Here is an 18,726-nt window from a genome sequence, read left to right as displayed (position 1 = left end):
ATTAGACTTAATCCTATATTAAAAAACCAATTTGCTAACATTGAAGTCGAATAAATAACTTCATCGAATAGTCTGCAACATAAATCTAATGGATCCATACCAGTTGGCGATTATTTTTAAGGATGTAATTACAATCGATGTTGCACGTTATGACGGCGAAAATAAACATCTTTTAAGCATCACTTGACGGCCTGATAATGGTTGCAAGTCAATCAAAGCACAACGATTTTGGTATGGAGCAAAGTTGGCTGAACCGTTCCATGGCAAGCGGGTCTTACGCTAGTTGATGAAGTGTTTCTGTATTATCACAATGCGGTCGATGTGAACTGAATTATACGGATCCCAGATGCTACGAACTAATGCACAATACAACGATTTGAGAGCATGAATATTATCGAATTGTGCTGAGCTACGTCGTAAGAATCCAAGAATAGTGTTAGCCTTAGCGATGGTAACTGAGACATTCTCAGTGAAACAAAGATTCCAAGGTCTTTGATAGCTGTAACTCTCTGAAGTGCTGTGTGACTCTGCCAATACAAGCCGTAGCGTGCATTCCGGGCGCCCTTGGGGAAATCTGTTTTGGGCGCCCCACTATTACTAAAGAAACAATGTTCAATATTGACGTAGGACTTACGTCTTTCTATACTGAGTGTCATTTCAATATTTCGGAATCGAGAGCGTTACGCTGACATGGAAAATTTGGGATGTGAATAGCGTCCATCAAAAACTGCCTAATTCAAAGATTACGAGTACACGCTTCATATTAAATATGAATTATAAATTTAATAATTGATATGACTCGAAAATCTGATTACAATAGGTAAAACTTGGTTCGAATGCAAAACAATGGATTCGAAAACCTATACGAAAGAGGGGGCCGAATGTTTTTTTTGCTTCTTTTCATCACCACATTCTGTTTGATGCAGTTGCCAGCAAGAGAGCTGCCGGTAGCCCGGTGGCATCTCTATCTCACACAATAGGTTTGTTTTGCAGCCAACATTGCGCGACCGTATCCCACTGACAGTTCTGTATCCTAATGAGAATCATATGTGATGTTTGTAAACAAAACACATACTATCATGAATTTTACACTGAGATGTTGGCTGCAAAAATATGGCGTCGTGCCACCGACCTGGCTGCCGGTGGGTATGCGAATATGCATTAAAGAAGAGGATACAATTTTTGTTTTCATTCTATGCTTGAGTCAGAACCAGTGCCTTCGCGTTTGGAGCTGCCTAAGGCTGTAAAGTGAACCATTCCACCGATTCGTTTAACTTTTAGTTAAAATTTGGAAGTTCGATGGTTATTTTCCCATCGTGGTTAAAATTTTACCCCGAAGCCGACCTATTTGAGTTTTGACAGATTGATTGTTTCATGATTGATTCACATTGGCGTAAATAAGGGGGGGGCTAGGGGGGCTTAGCCTGTGCACCCAACAAGCGGTTGTTAGATTTTCCAACAATTCTGTGTAAGAATCTACCAAAACATGTATAAGAACTGGGCATATGCGAAATTGATAGATGCTCATGCAAATATTGTATAAAAATCTAACAATTTTGTAAGCTTTTCTTACATTTTTTGTATAAATATCCAACAATTTCGAATATGCCCAGTTTTTATACAGGTTTTGATAAATTCTTATACAGAATTGTTAGAAAATCTAACAACCGCCGGTTGGGTGTGGGGGATACCACAAAACAGATAGACATCAGAGAACAAACTGCAAGTTTCAAAGTAGGCCCTTCGTGTATCAAAAATCGACGAACGGCACTCCCGTATATCCAAGACAAAGGAAAGAGACAGAAAAGCATGCGATGCTGCTCTGTCTTATGCGCGTTGTTCTGTAAAGCTTGACTTCCACCGCTAGATTCGCTAGCGTTTCAAAATCATGGAAGGACCACATTCCACAGCAAAGATGCCTATAATCCGATGAATTTTGTTTCAATGGTTTGACACAAATGAACCCCATACAGAACACTAACAATAGGACTCTCGATTTGGCCCTGGTGAATGACAGGACGTTACCAGTCTGCTGCGTTTCTGAAGTAGTGAAACTTCTGGTTGTTGCCGATATCGCTCATCCACCAATTGAGGTCGGTAGGTATAGTAATGGATTTACCGCTTCAATTTGAACAATCTCTTGATAGGGTTCAGTTTGATTTTCTACGTGCCGATTATGATCTTCTAGCATCGGCGCTTCCTAGATTCCGATCGGGATCTGGATGATATTATCGGCATATTCAACCGCCAAATTCAGCGTGTGATTGAGCTCCATGTACCACTCAAGCGACCGCCGCTGAAACCTCCATGGACAAACAGATATCTCCGTAAGCTGAGAAGATGTAAGCAGTCTGCCCTTCGAAAGTACAGACATAATCTTACTCCGCACTCCAAGCGTTGTTTTGTGTTGGCTAGCAACAAATATACTACACCCAACCAGGGGATGGCAGATTTTAATAAAGTTCTGCATAAGAACCTTACAGAAACTGTATAATAATTGGGCATATACAATTCTGTAAGCTTTTCATACAAATATTGTATTAAACTAATACAGATTTGTATTATTTTAATACAATATTTGTATAAAAAGCTTACAGAATTGTATATGCCCAGATTTTATACAATAATTGTCAGATTTGTTTTTTGGGTGTAGCTTTAACCGTTTATCATATGCAAGGTATATTGATCGTACGCAGAGGAGTCTGCGATTACATTACAAGAAGGCTTTTACGAATGCAGTACTCGGCCCATCTCAAGTAGACGAAGCCCTCCGAGATACTTCGTTGGATCGTTTCGATTTTGGAATTTTTGAAATTTCCGAAGAACAAGTACTACAGGCACTCCGAAAAGCTCAAGTACTCCACAACACCCAGACCGGATGGCATTCCATCGTCTCTGCTTAAAAAGTGCTCGTCTGCTTTACTGGTACCATTAGCGAAATTATTCAACCGTTCCATTCAGAGGGCGACCTTTCCCATCGCGTGGAAAACGTCATTGCTATCTCCAACCTACAAGAAGGGAAACAGATGTGACAATGCGAACTATAGGGGTATAACATCGTTAAGCGCCTGTTCGAAAGTTTTCGAAATAATCATGAACAAAGCTCTCTTCAGTACCTGCAAGGCTTACATCTCTACTGCTCAACATGGGTTCTTTTTAAAACGGTCAGTGACTACTAACCTTGTCGAGTTCTCATCTTTGTGCATCCGCTCAATGGATGCAGGTAAACAAGTTGACATGGTATATACAGATTTTAAGTCTGCGTTTGATCGCTGCATTCTCCTTCAAACAAACTTGGAAAACTCTGAATGTCGCCTGGACTTGTGAGCTGGTTTAAATCTTACCAATCAGACCGGTGTATGAAAGTGCGGATTGGTTCGGAGTATTCAGATACCTTCCATATCGCTTCAGAAGTGCCACAGGGGAGTAATTTAGGACCATTGCTTTTTCCGTTATTCATCAACGATGCAGGTTTGTATTGCCTCGCGAGTGTTGCGTATGCGAGTGTTTTATGCGGATGATGTTAAAATGTACATGGTCGTTACAAGCAGAGATGATTGTCTGGAATTGCAGACTACCTTGGATTCTTTTGAGAGCTGGAGCAAACGGAATGGTTACTTTCTGTATATTGCGGCGCCCGATTATATTCGACTACTCTTTGTCTGGCGAAGTACTTCAGCGAAAAAGTGAAGTTAAAGATCTCGGTGTAATAATGGATAAGGAGCTGACATTTCGGTCTCACTATGAAGATGTGATTTCGAGGGCGCACAAGCAGCTTGGTTTTATCTTCAAGATATCCAATGATTTTCGTGATCCTCTCTGCCTCAAATCACTCTACTGTGCTTTAGTTCGTGGCATTTTGGAATCAGCCGTACTGGTCTGGTGCCCATACAACAAGAATTGGATTGACCGTATTGAGGCTGTTTAGAGAAAATTTGTTCGACTGGCACTCCGGAACCTTCCCTGGCGTGATCCTGTGCGTATTCCTCCTTATGAACATCGATGCAACTTAATTGGCCTGGCATCGCTGGAAAGCAGGAGATCTGTAATGCAAGTCGCTTTTATCGGTAAAGTGCTGACAAGTAAGTTCGATGCTCCAGCTATTCTTTCTGAGATGAATATTTATGTCCCGGAGAGATCCTTGAGCCGGCGAAACTTTCTGCTGACGGACGCTCGCAACACCCGATATGGATAACATGACCCCATTAGGTTTATGGTATCCAGGTTCAATGAAAGGTTCCAGCAATTCGACTTTGTTACCTAGACTAGGTTAACGTATACTGATCATGAATGTTTTGTGTTATTTGTATAATGATCCTTCTGACAACATTATTGGCTTAACTGTTTGTTTGTTTTTAATGACGATATATTTTGACTGATTCCATGATTTATCATACCGAATATTTTTTGTAATTTAATTTGGTTTAGTTTTGAATTCCTGGAGGATTCTATTCGGAAACTCTAGAAGATTTTCATTGGAATCGCTCGAACATTCCCATTCGAAACCCTGATACACTCTCGTCAGAATCCCTGGAGGATTCCCGTAAACAACCCTGGAACATTCCCGTCGAAATCACTAAAGGATTCTCATCGACATTCTTGGAGGATTCCCGTTGGAATCCCTGCAGGAATGTTGCATTTTTTTATTTGAGATAGATAAAATATTTATGAAATGAGAAACGCTGGGTGGACACCTTTACGTGGTGTGTTACGGGGTAAGATCTACCACGGTTACATTGCCAGCTACTGTCAAAACCTGATCCAACGAATACCTTTCTCATTATCCAACTCTGTGGTACTTATGAGGGTGTCGCTAAGTCGATCATCACTTCCTTCCTTTCCCTAGTTACGGTGAAGATGGGCGTGGCCAGGAGTAGTAATCCTCATGCTTTTGTTATTTTTGTTTAAGACTGGAATCAAGGACCACTTCCCTTCTTGATTTCTGATAGCATTCTAGATAATGATTTCAAAAGTTAAACATGAGTATGACTAGTGTCCAATCCACGAATTACATCGTAAAAATTCTAAAGTTAATGCTAATGAAAAAATATTTATGAAATATGCAAAAAAAAAATCCACTGCCTACCGGTGGGAACCTGACAGCGATCACATATTGTTCTTCCAGTGTGCGAGACAAAGCCGAGCGCTACTACACTTAGACGCAATAGCCATGCACTATCAATTTGAGTCGTTGTACCAATCATCGAATGGTAAACAAACACACTTCGATACTGTGGGATACAACAAAAAGCACGTGCTTGAGAAAAGATTGCCTTAGGTGCCTTAGTTCTATGAGGTGGTAAAATGTTTGAGAATTTTTGAAAAGAAGCTCAAATTAGATAAAATTGATGAAGGCCCCCCCTAAGCATTGGGGCTTGTTACGCCAATGGTTATTTGGAACAAAATGGATTTGGCGCAATTTTTTGCGTACAAAGTTCAACTATTGAACCATCAAATCTAACCATGCTCCGGATCAGGGTTATTTTTAACCACAGAGAAATAACCATCGAACTGTTAAATTTTAACTAAAAGTTAAACGAATCGTTGGATTGACTCACAGCCTAAAAGAAATTTATCATGGGGTATAGCCTCTCGAATCAGTTCTTTATCATGACAGCTTGAGCATGAGCATTATGACCGCACAATTCGTAGTTGCTACTCCGTGATTGACTGAACTTGCGAAATTGTACAGAGAACACAATGAAGCGGGCTTGGGATTAGATACCCTTTCTCAATGTACACGTTTCGGGAGCTCAAATATTTAAAGTCAATAACGGTGTCGGCCACGTCCTTACGGTCATATAGGAAGGGAAGGATTGTTAGTCTGACTCTCGTTGCTACTAGATACCGAGTATACCTCTGCATCTCCACGATTGTGTTGGGATAGGATATCGTTTTAGTTACAAAGGATAATTTATCTGGATTCACTTCGTCAAGCGATGCGATCTATGGGATGGGAAATAACACGCTGTTTCGCAACGAGTTAAAAGTTAAAATATGCACGCCCAGTACCATATGAGAACTGAGGAGATTCGCGTTTTGGACGACCGAACGGAAGCGCAGCACTCTGTACTCACTTGTTCGATGGCTACTGCAAACTATTCAAACTACTGAAGATCGCGCTTCTACTAGAGAAACACGGTTGGACAAGAGACAAACTTTCACTTTCTGATTTATTTACTCACCTGCGCAAAGCAGAACAAAATTACGGCGACCGGCCGATCCGCTTACTGGAGAAACACGACTCTCAGTTCTTTATCATGACAGCTTGCGAAAAAGTCGCTCACGGTATATGCTACGTATCGTATATGTATACAGATTACAAAGATGATAAGAGAGATTTTTTTATTATCTTTTGGATTCAATCCTTGGAGTTAATCGTTAAGTTTAGAGCATTCGGACTGTGCAAATTGAGGTCGGAAAGCAACTCCCATGCTCCATCTATTAATTCCCTGTGCAATGTGCAATTACGATTGTTCTAGTAAATCACGGAGTAGCATTTACGAAATGTACGGTCATCAAGCTCAAGAAAGCTTAAAAAATAGAGTTAATAGTTAAGTCTATCTTCGCTATCTTTCTCATCAGTGGGCAAAAGTCTCCGCTACTGCCCTGCGACCAATCCAACGAGGTCGATATTGCTGTCAAAGCACTGGTGCATATTTCTTTATTTACTTTTAATTCATCTCACACTAAACAGCCTCAACGAACAACATGAATATTGTATCTGTCTTTTCGATGGATTGACAAACTGGGTTGATGAATGGTTCGTGAGAACTAGAAATACTACAATAAGAGATCGGCGAAGACGCCATCTTGTTTCCAATCGAACCATCAAACACGGTTCTAATTCGATATATAATGTTGGATGTTGTTACTATGAACTCTCAATTTTTATGCGCACCAAATCCTAATAATTGAATTTAATTATATTATTCAAAATGCTGATTTTTAATTTAGAAACAATATTTATTCATAAAACAACTGTATTTTCCGCTTTTTATTAATTACAGCATTCATCCAAAATTCAACGGCGTCAGTTATCACAACAGCAGCAGTCACACATCCTTAGCGACATCCAGCAACACCAGCACCGTTTTAATCTTCACCAGGGTCAGAGGCCTTCAAACGTTCTCATTCAACCCTCGATCCAGCTGCCATTATCGCAGCAAAATATCAACCAGCGACCATTCTCCAACAACAACAATAACCCTTTCCAACCAAGTTCGCCAACATTTTTCAACAATAAACAGTTACCACCACAATCCCCACCCGCAAATTTCCGAACACCTCAATCAGGCAGACAACCACATAGCAGCTTCGGAGCACAAGTAAATAGATTCTATCTCCAACATCATACACAAACCTCATTCATACCAAATTTTTTACGAATTTTACAGCAAGACACACGACTTCCACCACCATCACTCCCACCACAACAGCCATCAACACAACAGCAAAGACCCGTCCTGAACACGCATCAACAATCTCAATCGCAGTTCTTCACCGGGCCAAAACACAATAATCAACAATTTGTTAACAGTGCCTTTCCTGTTGATAACGCGTTGAGCCCACAGCGTATTCCCGATGCACGACCTCTGAACCCATCCGTACAATCGCCGTTCCTTCAACCGCCTAATTTCCAAGCACAGCCATCTGCGACATCCCAGATCCGATTCCCATCCAACTCACAAATTCCCCAAGCCCAAGCTCTTTTCCAGGCTTCCGCCCAACCGCAATTCTCACCGGTCTCTCAGTCCTCATTCGTACAGCCAATTATTCAACAATCTTTTGATACAAACCACCTACGCTCCGAAGTTGTACCTTTAGCCCAACAACCTCTACAGACTTCCAACTTCAATCCATTCGCTCAACTGTCACAACCACAACAGCAACAGTTCAATAGTTTCCCACCTGTACAAAATGTCCCGGTTTTTCTTCAACCTCAGCACCTTAACTCCCAGCCGGGAGTATTCCCCCAAATTCAACCAGCTTCAGCTCAGGTGAACCAACATCAGCAGTCATTCCCAACTGCTGGTCAGCCCTCCTTGAACTTCCAACAGCAGCAAGAGCTTGAAAAGCGACTTAACGAGGAAAGCATTCGCATTCGAGAACTCCAAGAGAAACAAAAAATCATTCAAAAACACGAGCAATTCCTTCAGAAGCAGTACCAAAAGCAACAGGCCAAGGTTCAACAGCTGCATCAAGATTTCCTCAAAAAGCAACAGAAGATTATCCAACAGCAGCAACAAGAATATGACACCATTAGAAAAACTCCTACTTCCCCCAATCCACAAGCCCAGCCATCCGAACGAACTGTATACGACAAAACCACCAAAGCCTACCAGAAGCCAAGTGCCTCAACCGTGATCGCAAACCCAATCTCGACTACCACCGAAAACGTTCTATCCGTTATTCCAATCAAATCGAACAGCAAAAAAGACTACTCAACCATCAGCAAAACCGGCCTTGACGTTCTCCTTCAATCCAACCGACAAAATCTCTTCGAAACCATCAAATCTGAAACCTCAAAGCCAACCAAAGCTCGCCCCGCCAAGGTGAAGTCCACCAAAGCCCTTGGACGCGATGAACTCCTGAAACAGCTTAGACTTGCGTTGGCAGAACAAGGACCGCAAGAACTAGGAAATAAGAACTTCAGTGCAACGGATCTCGTGCTTCCGAACGGTGAGAAAGTCCAGGTCATTCGCACCACAGACCCAGAGATCATAAAGCGAGCTAACGTCAACTCGGAAGGTGTACTAACACAACAGCTGGACTCTCCAACCACTGCCAAACCTTTGTCGTTTGAAGAAATTGCCAAGAGTGGTCTGCTTCCTCCGGGAGCTGATTTCGAACTGCTCAAACAGTCTGAAGATGGACGGATAGAAGACATTGCCAAAATTCCACCACAAAAGAAGGTTACATTCGTATATTTGGAAGAGCAGGATGACGGCTCGTATAAGGTTCAAGGCGTTAAAGGAAGTAGCGACAAGGAAACGAAAACATCAGGTGCCGATGTTGATAATATTTTGAAGAGAATCAAGAATGGTGAAATTCAGCTGCCCCCTCCATCGAATAAGGCGGTCAAGACTCCAATCATTGTCGAGGGTCCATCAAGCACGACCACGCCACGAATTTTGCCAGTTCAGAAAGCAAACTCCGTTACCATCATCCCTCACAGCACACCACTGGAAAACCATCACCATTCGACAAACTTCGTTGCAGATCACACCATTCCAAGAACTGCCTCCTCTCCCGCTTCCACCACGTACGTCTCGACTGCGGCGCCATCTAGTCCAAGCCCCGTGTCTGCTTACTCGCCAAGCACCTACTCTGGAAGTACAATCCCTCAATCCTCAACCATTTACTCCACCGCATCACCCATCACCAACTATTTCCAAAACGATAACTCCATCCTCTACAACGGAGTGAGCTCCACCTATGCCACGACAGCATCTCCGCCAACTCCAATTACCCCAGTTTCCAGTACCACCAGCATCCCTCAATTCTCAACCCGGCCAGACAACTACATCTCGTCCTCCACCATAGCCCATCACACTGCCAGTCCGAGCAGCTACCAGCAGCAGGCCACCGGAAAGTTCGACGTTGTGCATCCAACCGTCCCCGCTCCCGTTGCTACCGTGACCACGCAGAATATCTACCAGCAGCAGCCATCGGAACACTCGCTGCCATTGATCCAACAGCAAACGCAGCCCCAGCCAACACCCCAAACTCAGCAACCGTCAACTGCCTCGGCGGCGACGTCACCCGTGACGACAAATCCCCACGAACTGCCAGCCATTCTCAAGAAAAACGGACTATTTGCAATGGCCAAATACCTCCGCCAGTCTGGTTTGGACACGATACTGAACGAAACCGGCCCGTACACGATCTTTGTGCCGACCGACAAAGCCTTCCGCAGTCTCCTGGTGCAGCTGGGAGGACCGGAGAAGGCCGAAGAGAAGTTTAAGAACAATCCCCGGCTGCTGAGTGGGGTGCGTAGAACGATAAGGTGGTGGGGTTTGGCAGGATTCGTAACACTTTAATTCTTTCATTTCAGCTTCTACTGCATCATGTTATCCCCGGATCGTTCGATATTTCGTCTCTACAGGACGAAATGACCGGAGTTTCGCTGGCCGGAACGCAGCTCCGAGTGAACCAGTACAACATGCACGATTCCGAGTGGAATGATGTTAAGGTATGGAATCTCAAAACTTATTTCTCGAGCCAAGCCTTAGATCAATCGACTATTTGAGTATTTCGTTCTTTTTTGCTTAAACGAAGACAAATTTGATTTCAATAGTCCCCCTTATTTTCAAATAATTGTGTTATTATTTGTCTATGCAGTTTTGGGCTTCGAACTGGTAAAGGGCGTCACTGTATTCTTGAAAATAATTCACTGTATTGCTACCGTCCTATATTATAGAAAGTGAATCATCGACTTCTGATTTGTTTCCTTCATAGGTAACGACTATCAACGGTGCCATGGTCGTTCTGGACAAACAAGATATTGTGATTCCACAGGGCATTGCCCATGCCGTGGACCGAGTGATGTTCCCGCTACCCGTTGGTGACATTTTGCAAACCCTACAGTCAGACAGAGAACGACGGTTCACGCACTTCCTTCGTGCGCTGTACGCATCGGGAATGTCCGATACACTACAGAACAAAGGTAATGTGGTAGATTGTGAAACATGAACGATTTTAGACACATTTTTTCCCTCTTCTAGGTATCAAAACGTATACAGTATTCGCCCCAACCGATGCGGCCTTTGCCAACTTCTCGACAGACGAACTGAACAAACTAGTCACCGACAAGGACCAAGCGGAGGAGCTGGTCAAGAAGCACGTCGTTCCCGGAACTCTCTTCACCGCCGGTATGAGGTTCTATCAAGTCAAGGATGCCATGGCCGAGGGAAAGACGGTCACGTTACAAAAGAGTGGAGGTACAGCGCCCATTCCAAATGGCCCAAACATACGATTCTAATCCACTTATCATTTTCAGGAAAAATTAAAATAAACGACGGATTCCTCCAGACATCGAACATTCCAACAACGAACGGAGTAATTCATGCCATCGATTCGTTGCTGTAGAACCGGCTGCAATCAAATTTCAAGCTCAACAAAACTCCTTTTGAAGCAAGAGAAGGAAAATGCCATCTCCACCCGGTTTGGAACGCAATGGGCGGAGACCGAACTCGACACTTGATTTTCCTAATCCGTAGGTGAAAATTACCAGTGAACTAGAGCGATACTTAAAATGAAAACATTTTTTCATGACTACACATAAATGCAAACAAATTCAGAGAGAATCATTTCATTTTGTTTCGACCCACTATTTATTGAACGCGAATCAAATTCGAATAAATTCTCAGCAAAATGACAAATAATGGTAAGAATCTGGCGAAGTCTGAATTCGGTAGAGCAATTCAGGATGCGTAGATAACATAGCGGCTTGCCATGGAAATGGACAGTAGTAGAAGTTAGCAACCGTTTGGAAGAAAAGACTACAAAGCGTAACAATTGTTGTGAAAGTTGTTGAAAATGTTGTTGATCCAATGAGAAAAAGAAAATCATTGAACACACCATACCCGTAAGTGACGATGTTAATTTATTGTAAGAGTAGTTGTTAAAAGCTAAGCCAATCTGTTAGGGTTATCCTTGTACATACCGTTCTCTAGGTTTAGATGTAATAAATACAAATATTAATTAAATATCTAATTATTATTATCCGATAGCTGTCCTTACTTTATGAAGTAGTCTATTCTAAAATCTCGAGACAAATAATTTAGTCCACAACTTTGAACAAATATTATCGCTGGGGGTTGCGTGTTCCTCAATTCCCTAACATATTAGGTACATAACTATACAGCTTTCCACGCTCATCATAATGGCGGATGATATAATAAGTTTGACAAGAACTGCTTCCCGACACTAAACTGAATTTTTTTTTGAAATTTTCGTCCCAGGAAACCCTGATTTTGCCGATTTTTCCCGTTTAACGTCCCGCTCCAAATCTTATATTTTTTATTTACTATGCTTCCCAACTCTCCTATTATTTCAGGTATTATTGGATAATGAAATATGCGAGGAAATATACATACAATTCCAGATTCCATTGGTTTTAATTTAGCTTCAATTTTAACATGGCCTTGCAGTTTGAGAAGCATGTGACCAACAGCAGTATACATGTGTAGGGTAAATGATATATTTTGGACATGTACATATTTTGGACAAGCCTGAGCTTCTTCGATCAATTTTAGATAATGTGTAGGAAAATTTTTATCGAAAGTATGATCATTGTATACTTTTACCTCAACTCTAGCTGCTCCTGATGAGGATTCACAAATCAACTATTATTTATCTTAAAAATTATCTAAAATGTAAAGCTATCTACCAAAGTGCCTGCTGGATGCCAGTATGCAGAAGAACATGCATTATAGGACTCTTCGTAACATGCACCTGAAACACGTTTAAATTGGTTCAAACGGCAATCTTGAGGTCCGGCGGCCAAAGTTATATTGTAATTGAGATGCTAACATATTCCAATCGCTTAACATGAACTAGAGACGGATGAAAAAGGATCGACCAAAATGAAGTTATGTTTTCATTCATCAGACATTTATTGGTCACCCCATGTACAGTATATGGATGAACCATTAATTGCCAACTTTCAGGCTGTTTTCAATGATATCGATAAGCTTGCGAAACAATGTTAATTTCTGGTTTATTCTATGTCAGTTAAGCAAATAAATGCATTTAAATGAATGTGGATACGTGTAGGTAAGTCATACCATTGAGATCTGTGGGTGGCCATTTTTAAATTAGGAGAAAATGACTCTGCCCAAAATATATGCATTTTCCATGTCGAAATTATATATTTGATGTCCAAAAAGTAAATATTTTAGTTCGCAGTATATCACAGTTTACACCTAGTAAACGTAATTTACTCAAAAATTGGGCAATGGAGACACAAGACAAATCATAGGTTATGAATTTGGATGAACCTAGTGGTTTTCAATTGTTTTATACTATTCAATCTCGATATATTTTCTAATGAATGTCCTGCGCTTGTCCAAGATACATCATAGGGTAAATGATACATATGTACATACACAGCAAAAAAAATATTAATATGCGGTGACGTAACTTGCTGAAACGTACCTTAAAAATTGACGTAATAAGTGATTTTACGTAATTTTACGTCACATTGACTCTTTATTACATTTTTCACTGTATTACTGGATCGAGAAAAATCTTTTTTCAGTTACATGCATTCAACATAAAATTACCTACCTAATAACGTATTTCAATACATCTTAAACGATGCACATAATGCTCTCCCAAGATAAAATTTAATGTTACACCCAAAATAGGTAAAAACAAGTAATCAGCGTAATATTACACCATAGTTAGTGATATCACTTCATAAAACATGGAACAGCATGTCAACAAAGCAAGCTTCCCGCTAACTGTCAGTCCAATTTTTTCTCCGTTCCACTCGCATCGAGAAATTGTTTTTGTGAAATGTCATTTGTTTAATTCAGCAATTGAATTACTTTTTCGGTGTTTAATTTAATTTGAAAACAGTGTCCGTCCCGGATTGAACAAATCTTTCACTGGGTGAGTTTTGCTTGACGTTTAATGCCTACTCCGGGTAAACATTTTCACAACATTTTTCAGCAGTCCTTTTTGAATGTGAACGGCAAACAAAGGATGCATAGTGAAGCGATGAAAAAGCACATAACGGAGAGGATGCGAAGATTCTGCAGATTCGTTCCTACCCGTGGTGAATCCTATCCGGCATTTGAAAATGAAATTGGGCAGGTAAGTTGCTGATCAATAATGTTTCTGATCACCAGACGGATATTTGAACGTGATATTATTATTGACAGAAACAAAATTGTCGGCTTTTCTCGGAAGTGGAAACTGTCGGGATCATGTCCCCTTTTCTTGAAAGCATGCTGGATGTTCGAGGAGGATGCCGGTTGAGGTCCCATCCAAGATGAAGCTAATAGAACACTTTGAAAGGATCAGAGACGAAACAGGTGAGGCTTTCTAGCTCCAAGGGATGGAAAAAACTATCTCCGTCGATACTGACCAGTTTATAATAAATTAACAGAAGAATAAATAGAATGAATAGTGCGGCAACTGTAGTGGTGGAGTGGGTGCCAAATGGCTTGTAAAATAATAAGGTGATAAAATTAGGAAAAATATTATAAATCAAAAATAAATATTGGAAATTTATTATAAGAAATTTCAAATCGAACGTTATAAATTTAACATGAAAACTAAAATTAAGAGCCAAAAAAAACAAAAAATTGAAGATTCTTTTTAAATTTATGAAATTTAAAGTTTAGTAGTTTGACAATTTAAAAACAATTAATAGTCCAATTTAAACATTTGAGAATTAGAAAATTGCTAATTTCAGTTCGAAAAAAAATTAAAGATTTAGAAATATAAAAATTATTAATTTGAAAATTTAATAAAAAATTTTAAATTTCAAATGTTGAAAACTTAAAATTTTGCAGATTTGAAAATTCTTAAAAAAATTCTTAAATTTATAAATTTAAAAGTTTATAGATTTATTTTTTTTTAATTTAAAAATTTAAAAAATTAAAATTTAAAATTTAAAAATTTAAAAAATTTAAAAATATAAGAAACTAATAATTTAAAAATTTTGAAATTTTAAAATTTAAAAACTTAAAAACTCAAAAATTTAAATATATAAATATTTAAAAACTTAAAAACTTAAAAATTCAAAAATTTAAATATTTAAAAATTTAATAAATTAAAAGATAAAAAATTAAAAATTTAAAGTTTTAAAAATTTTAAAATATAAAAATTGAAAAATTAAAAAAATGAATAATTTAAAAACTTAAAAATTTAAAAATTTCAAAAACTAAAAATTTTGAAATTTAAATATATAAATATTTAAAAACTTAAAAACTTAAAAATTCAAAAATTTAAGTATTTAAAAATTTAATAAATTAAAAGATAAAAAAATTAAAAATTTAAAGGTTTAAAAATTTTAAAATGTAAAAATTGAAAAATTGAAAAATTGAATAATTTAAAAACATAAAAATTTAAAAAATTTTAAAATTTCAAAAATTTAAAAATTCAAAAATTCAAAAAATTAAATTTTTTTTTTTAATTTAAGGATTTAAAATTTTTAAAAACCTAAAGATTTAAACTTAAAACATTTTAAATTTAAAAATTTTGATTTTAAAAAATTTTGAAATTTTGAAATGCTAAAATTTTAAAGAAAATTGGATTTTTTTCTAGAAAAAAATCCTGCGGAATTAAAAAAATAATCCGTAGATACTCTAGGATTTGTTGCAGAAGTTCCTTCAAGAATACCTCTGGAAGTCCTCCAGAAAATTCCTCCGATAGTTCCTCCAAAAATTCCTCCGGAAGTTCTTCCAGCAATTTCTGCGTAAGTTCTTTCAGGAATTCCTGCGTAAGATCCTTCAGGAATTGCTCCGGAAGTTTCTTCTGTTTTTTTTTTGAGAAAGTACCTATATGAATTCCTTCAAGAGGTTCTCCAGAAATTCCTCCATGAATCCCTATTGAGGTTTCTCCAAGAAACCCTCAGGAAGTTCCTCCAGCAAATTCCTCCGGAAGATCCTTCAGGGATTCCTGAGGAAGTTCCTCAAAGAAATCGTGTGATAGTTCCTCAATGAATTCCTGCGGAAGCTCCTCCAGGAATTCCAGAGGAAGTTTCAACAGGAATTTCTGCGGAAGTTGCTCCCGAAGTTACTCAAGGATTTCCTCTCGAAGTTCCTTCAGGAAGTCCTCCGGAAGTTTCTTCAAGAATTGCTCCAGAAGTTCCTCCAGGAATTGCTCCGGAACTACCTCCAGGAAATACTCCAGAAGTTCCTCCAGGAATTTCTCCGGAAGTTTCTCCAGGAATTCCTACGGTTAATCCTCCAAACCAGGGGCCCTCCTTAGCCGTGTGGTAAGATGCGCGGCTACAAAGCAAGGTCATGCTGAGGGTGGCTGGGTTCGATTCCCGGTGCCGGCTTGGAAATTGTCTCGACTTCCCTGGGCATAAAAGTATCATCGTGCTAGCCTCATGATATACGAATGCAGTAATGGTAACTTGGCTTAGAAACCTCGCGGTTAATAACTGTGGAAGTGCTTAATAAACACTAAGCTGCGAGGCGGCAATGTCCCAGTGGGGGATGTAGTGCCAACGAAGAGAAGAGAAGAGAATCCTCCAAGAATTCCTTAGGATTCCTGTGATAGTTCCTCCAGAGATTTCTGCGGTAGCTCCTCCAGGAATTCCTGCAGGAAGTTCTTCCAGGAGTTGCTCCGGAAGTTCGCTCAGGAATTTTTCAGGAAGTTCTTCTAGGATTTTCCGTATGTTCCTCCAGGAGTTCCTTCGGAAGTACCTCCAGAAATTCCCGTGAAAGATCCTCATGGAATTTCTGTAGAACTACCTCTAGGATTAGCTAAAGAAGTTCCACTAAGAATACCTCCAGAAGTCCACCAGAAAATTCCTTCGATAGTTCCTTCAAGAATTCCTCCGGAAGTTCTTCCAGCAATTTCTGCGGGAATTCTTTCATGAATTTCTGCGGAAGTTCCTCCAGGAATTCCTACGGAAGTTCCTCCAGGAATTTCTACGGAAGTTCCCCCAAGAAATCCTGCGGAAGTTTTCCAGAAATTCCTGCTGAAGTTCTTCCAGGAACTCCTGCGGAAATTCCTCCAGGAAATGCTCTAGAAGTTCTTCCAGTAATTGCTCCGGAAGTTCCTCCAGGAATATCTCCGAGAGTTCTTCCAGGAATTCCTCCGTGTTCCTCCAGGAATTTCTGCGGGAGTTCCTCCTGGAATGTCTCCAGTGGTTCCACCAGGAATTCTTCTTGAAGTTCCTCCTAGAATTCCTCAGGAAGTTCCTCCAGTAATTTTTGCGGAAGTTGCTTCAGGAATTGCTCCGGAAGTTCTTCCAGGAATTTCTCCGAAAGTTCATCCAGAAATTCATCTGAAAGTTTTTCCAGTAATTTCTCCGGGAGTTCCTCCAGAAATTTTTGTGGAAGTTCCTCTAGAAATTCCTGCTGAAGTTCTTCCAGGAATTTCTGCGTAAGTTCCTCCAGAAATTCCTGCAGAAGTTCATCCGGAAATTCCTGCTGAAGTTCTTCCAGGAATTCCTCCAGAAGCTCCTCCAGGAATTTCTACCGAAGTTCATTTCGGAATTTTTTGCGGAAGTTCCTCCCTCCAGGAATTCCTCCGGTAGTTCCTCCAGTAATTCCACTGCAAATTCCTCCTAGAATTCTTCAGGAAGGTCCTGCAATAATTTCTGCGGAAGTTTCTTCAGGAATTGCTCGCGAAGGTCTTCCAGGAATTTCTCCTGAAGTTCCAACAAATTATTCCAGGATTTCATCCGTTTCTTTAGTCAGGAATTCATTGGTATGTTCTTCCAAGATTTTTTCTGAAATTTCCTCTAGGGTCCAGAATTTTCTTTAGGTACTCTTAATAAATTACCTCGTGTACTCTATAGAAACACCAAAGTTATATGGAATTCCTATAAATCCACCTCCCACTAAACTCCGGGAATTCTTCCATAGATTCACTAGAAAATAGCTTAGGAATCCTTCAGGAATTCCTTCAAATATTCCTAAAGAAATTCCTCTAGAAATTTATTTGGTTATTCCTCCAGGAAGTTTGTATCCACGGATTATTTTTTAATTCAATATTTTTTCTAGGAATAATTTTTTTTAAATTTTTACGTTTTAAAATTTCAAAATTTCTAAACTTTAAAATTTTTAAATTTAAAATGTCTTAAGTTTAAATTTTGAAATTTTGAATTTTAAAATCTTGAAATTTTTAGTTTTCAAATCTTTAAATTTTAAAAGAATCTATAGAAGAATTTCCGGAGTTGTAAGGGAGGTGGATTTATAGGAATTCCATATAACTTTCCAAAGTGTTTCTATTTATTTAGAGTACTTAAAGAAAATTGTGGACCCTAGAGGAATTTCTGAACTACAAATAAATTCCGAGGAAATTCCAGAAAAAATCCTACAAGATATCCCGATATCCTGATGAATTCCTGACAAAAGAAACGGATGAAATCCTGGAAGAACTTGTTGGAACTTCAGGAGGAATTTCTGAAGGAACTTGCACAGAAATTCCTGGAGGAACTTCTGAAGGCATTACTGAATGAACAACCGATGAAATTGTTGGAGGTATTTCAGAAGGAATTCCTGGAGGAACATCTGGAGCAATTCTTGGTGGAACTTCCGAGGTAATTGCTGGAGGAACTTCCACAAAAATTCCTGAAGAAACTTCCGCAAATATTTCTGGAGGAATTTCCGAAAAAAAATCCTGAAGGAACTTCCGCAAAAATTACTGGAGGACCTTCCGCAGAAATTATTGTAAAAACTTCCTGAGGAATTCTAGGAGGAACTTACAGAGGAATTCCTGGTGGAACTGTCGTAGAAATTGCTAAAGGACCTTCGGTAGCAATTCCTGGAGGAGCTTCTGCATAAATTACTGGAGGAATTTGCTGAGGAATTCCTGGAGGAACTTCCAGAGGAATTCCTGAAGGTACTACCAGAGGAATTTCTGGAGGAACTTCCAGAGAAATTCCTGAGGAACTTCCGGAGAAATTCCTAGAGGAACTCCTGGAGCAATTCCTGGAGGAACTATCGGAGCAATTCCTGGAGGAACTCCTGGAGCAATTCCTGGAGGAACTTCCGGTGGAAATCCTTGAAAAACTTCGGGAGCAATTCT

General features: G+C 39.6%; 1 protein-coding gene and 1 long non-coding RNA gene across 2 annotated transcripts in view; both read left to right on the top strand.

Moving 5' to 3' along the window:
* The window catches only part of LOC134212147 (uncharacterized), a 255,751-nt gene extending 244,040 nt beyond the window's left edge, over positions 1-11,711 (top strand). The window contains exons 2-7 of the mRNA XM_062689743.1: positions 7,011-7,328; positions 7,398-9,992; positions 10,058-10,195; positions 10,462-10,669; positions 10,728-10,943; positions 11,003-11,711. Of these exons, the coding sequence (XP_062545727.1) occupies positions 7,011-7,328; positions 7,398-9,992; positions 10,058-10,195; positions 10,462-10,669; positions 10,728-10,943; positions 11,003-11,091 (3,564 nt within the window). The 3' untranslated portion in view covers positions 11,092-11,711. The remainder of the gene's footprint in view (positions 1-7,010; positions 7,329-7,397; positions 9,993-10,057; positions 10,196-10,461; positions 10,670-10,727; positions 10,944-11,002) is intronic.
* A 1,776-nt stretch (positions 11,712-13,487) lies between these two features.
* LOC134216252 (uncharacterized) lies at positions 13,488-14,153 on the top strand. The gene is made up of 3 exons (XR_009980575.1): positions 13,488-13,620; positions 13,681-13,824; positions 13,893-14,153. It is a non-coding gene; the product is annotated as an uncharacterized LOC134216252 (long non-coding RNA).
* Positions 14,154-18,726: the final 4,573 nt, after the last annotated feature.

Source organism: Armigeres subalbatus, chromosome 2, assembly GCF_024139115.2.
Source record: "Armigeres subalbatus isolate Guangzhou_Male chromosome 2, GZ_Asu_2, whole genome shotgun sequence".
Classification (NCBI taxonomy): domain Eukaryota; kingdom Metazoa; phylum Arthropoda; class Insecta; order Diptera; family Culicidae; genus Armigeres; species Armigeres subalbatus.
The sequence above is the reverse complement of the archived record's forward strand: the minus strand, read 5'-3'. Positions and strand labels throughout refer to the sequence as shown.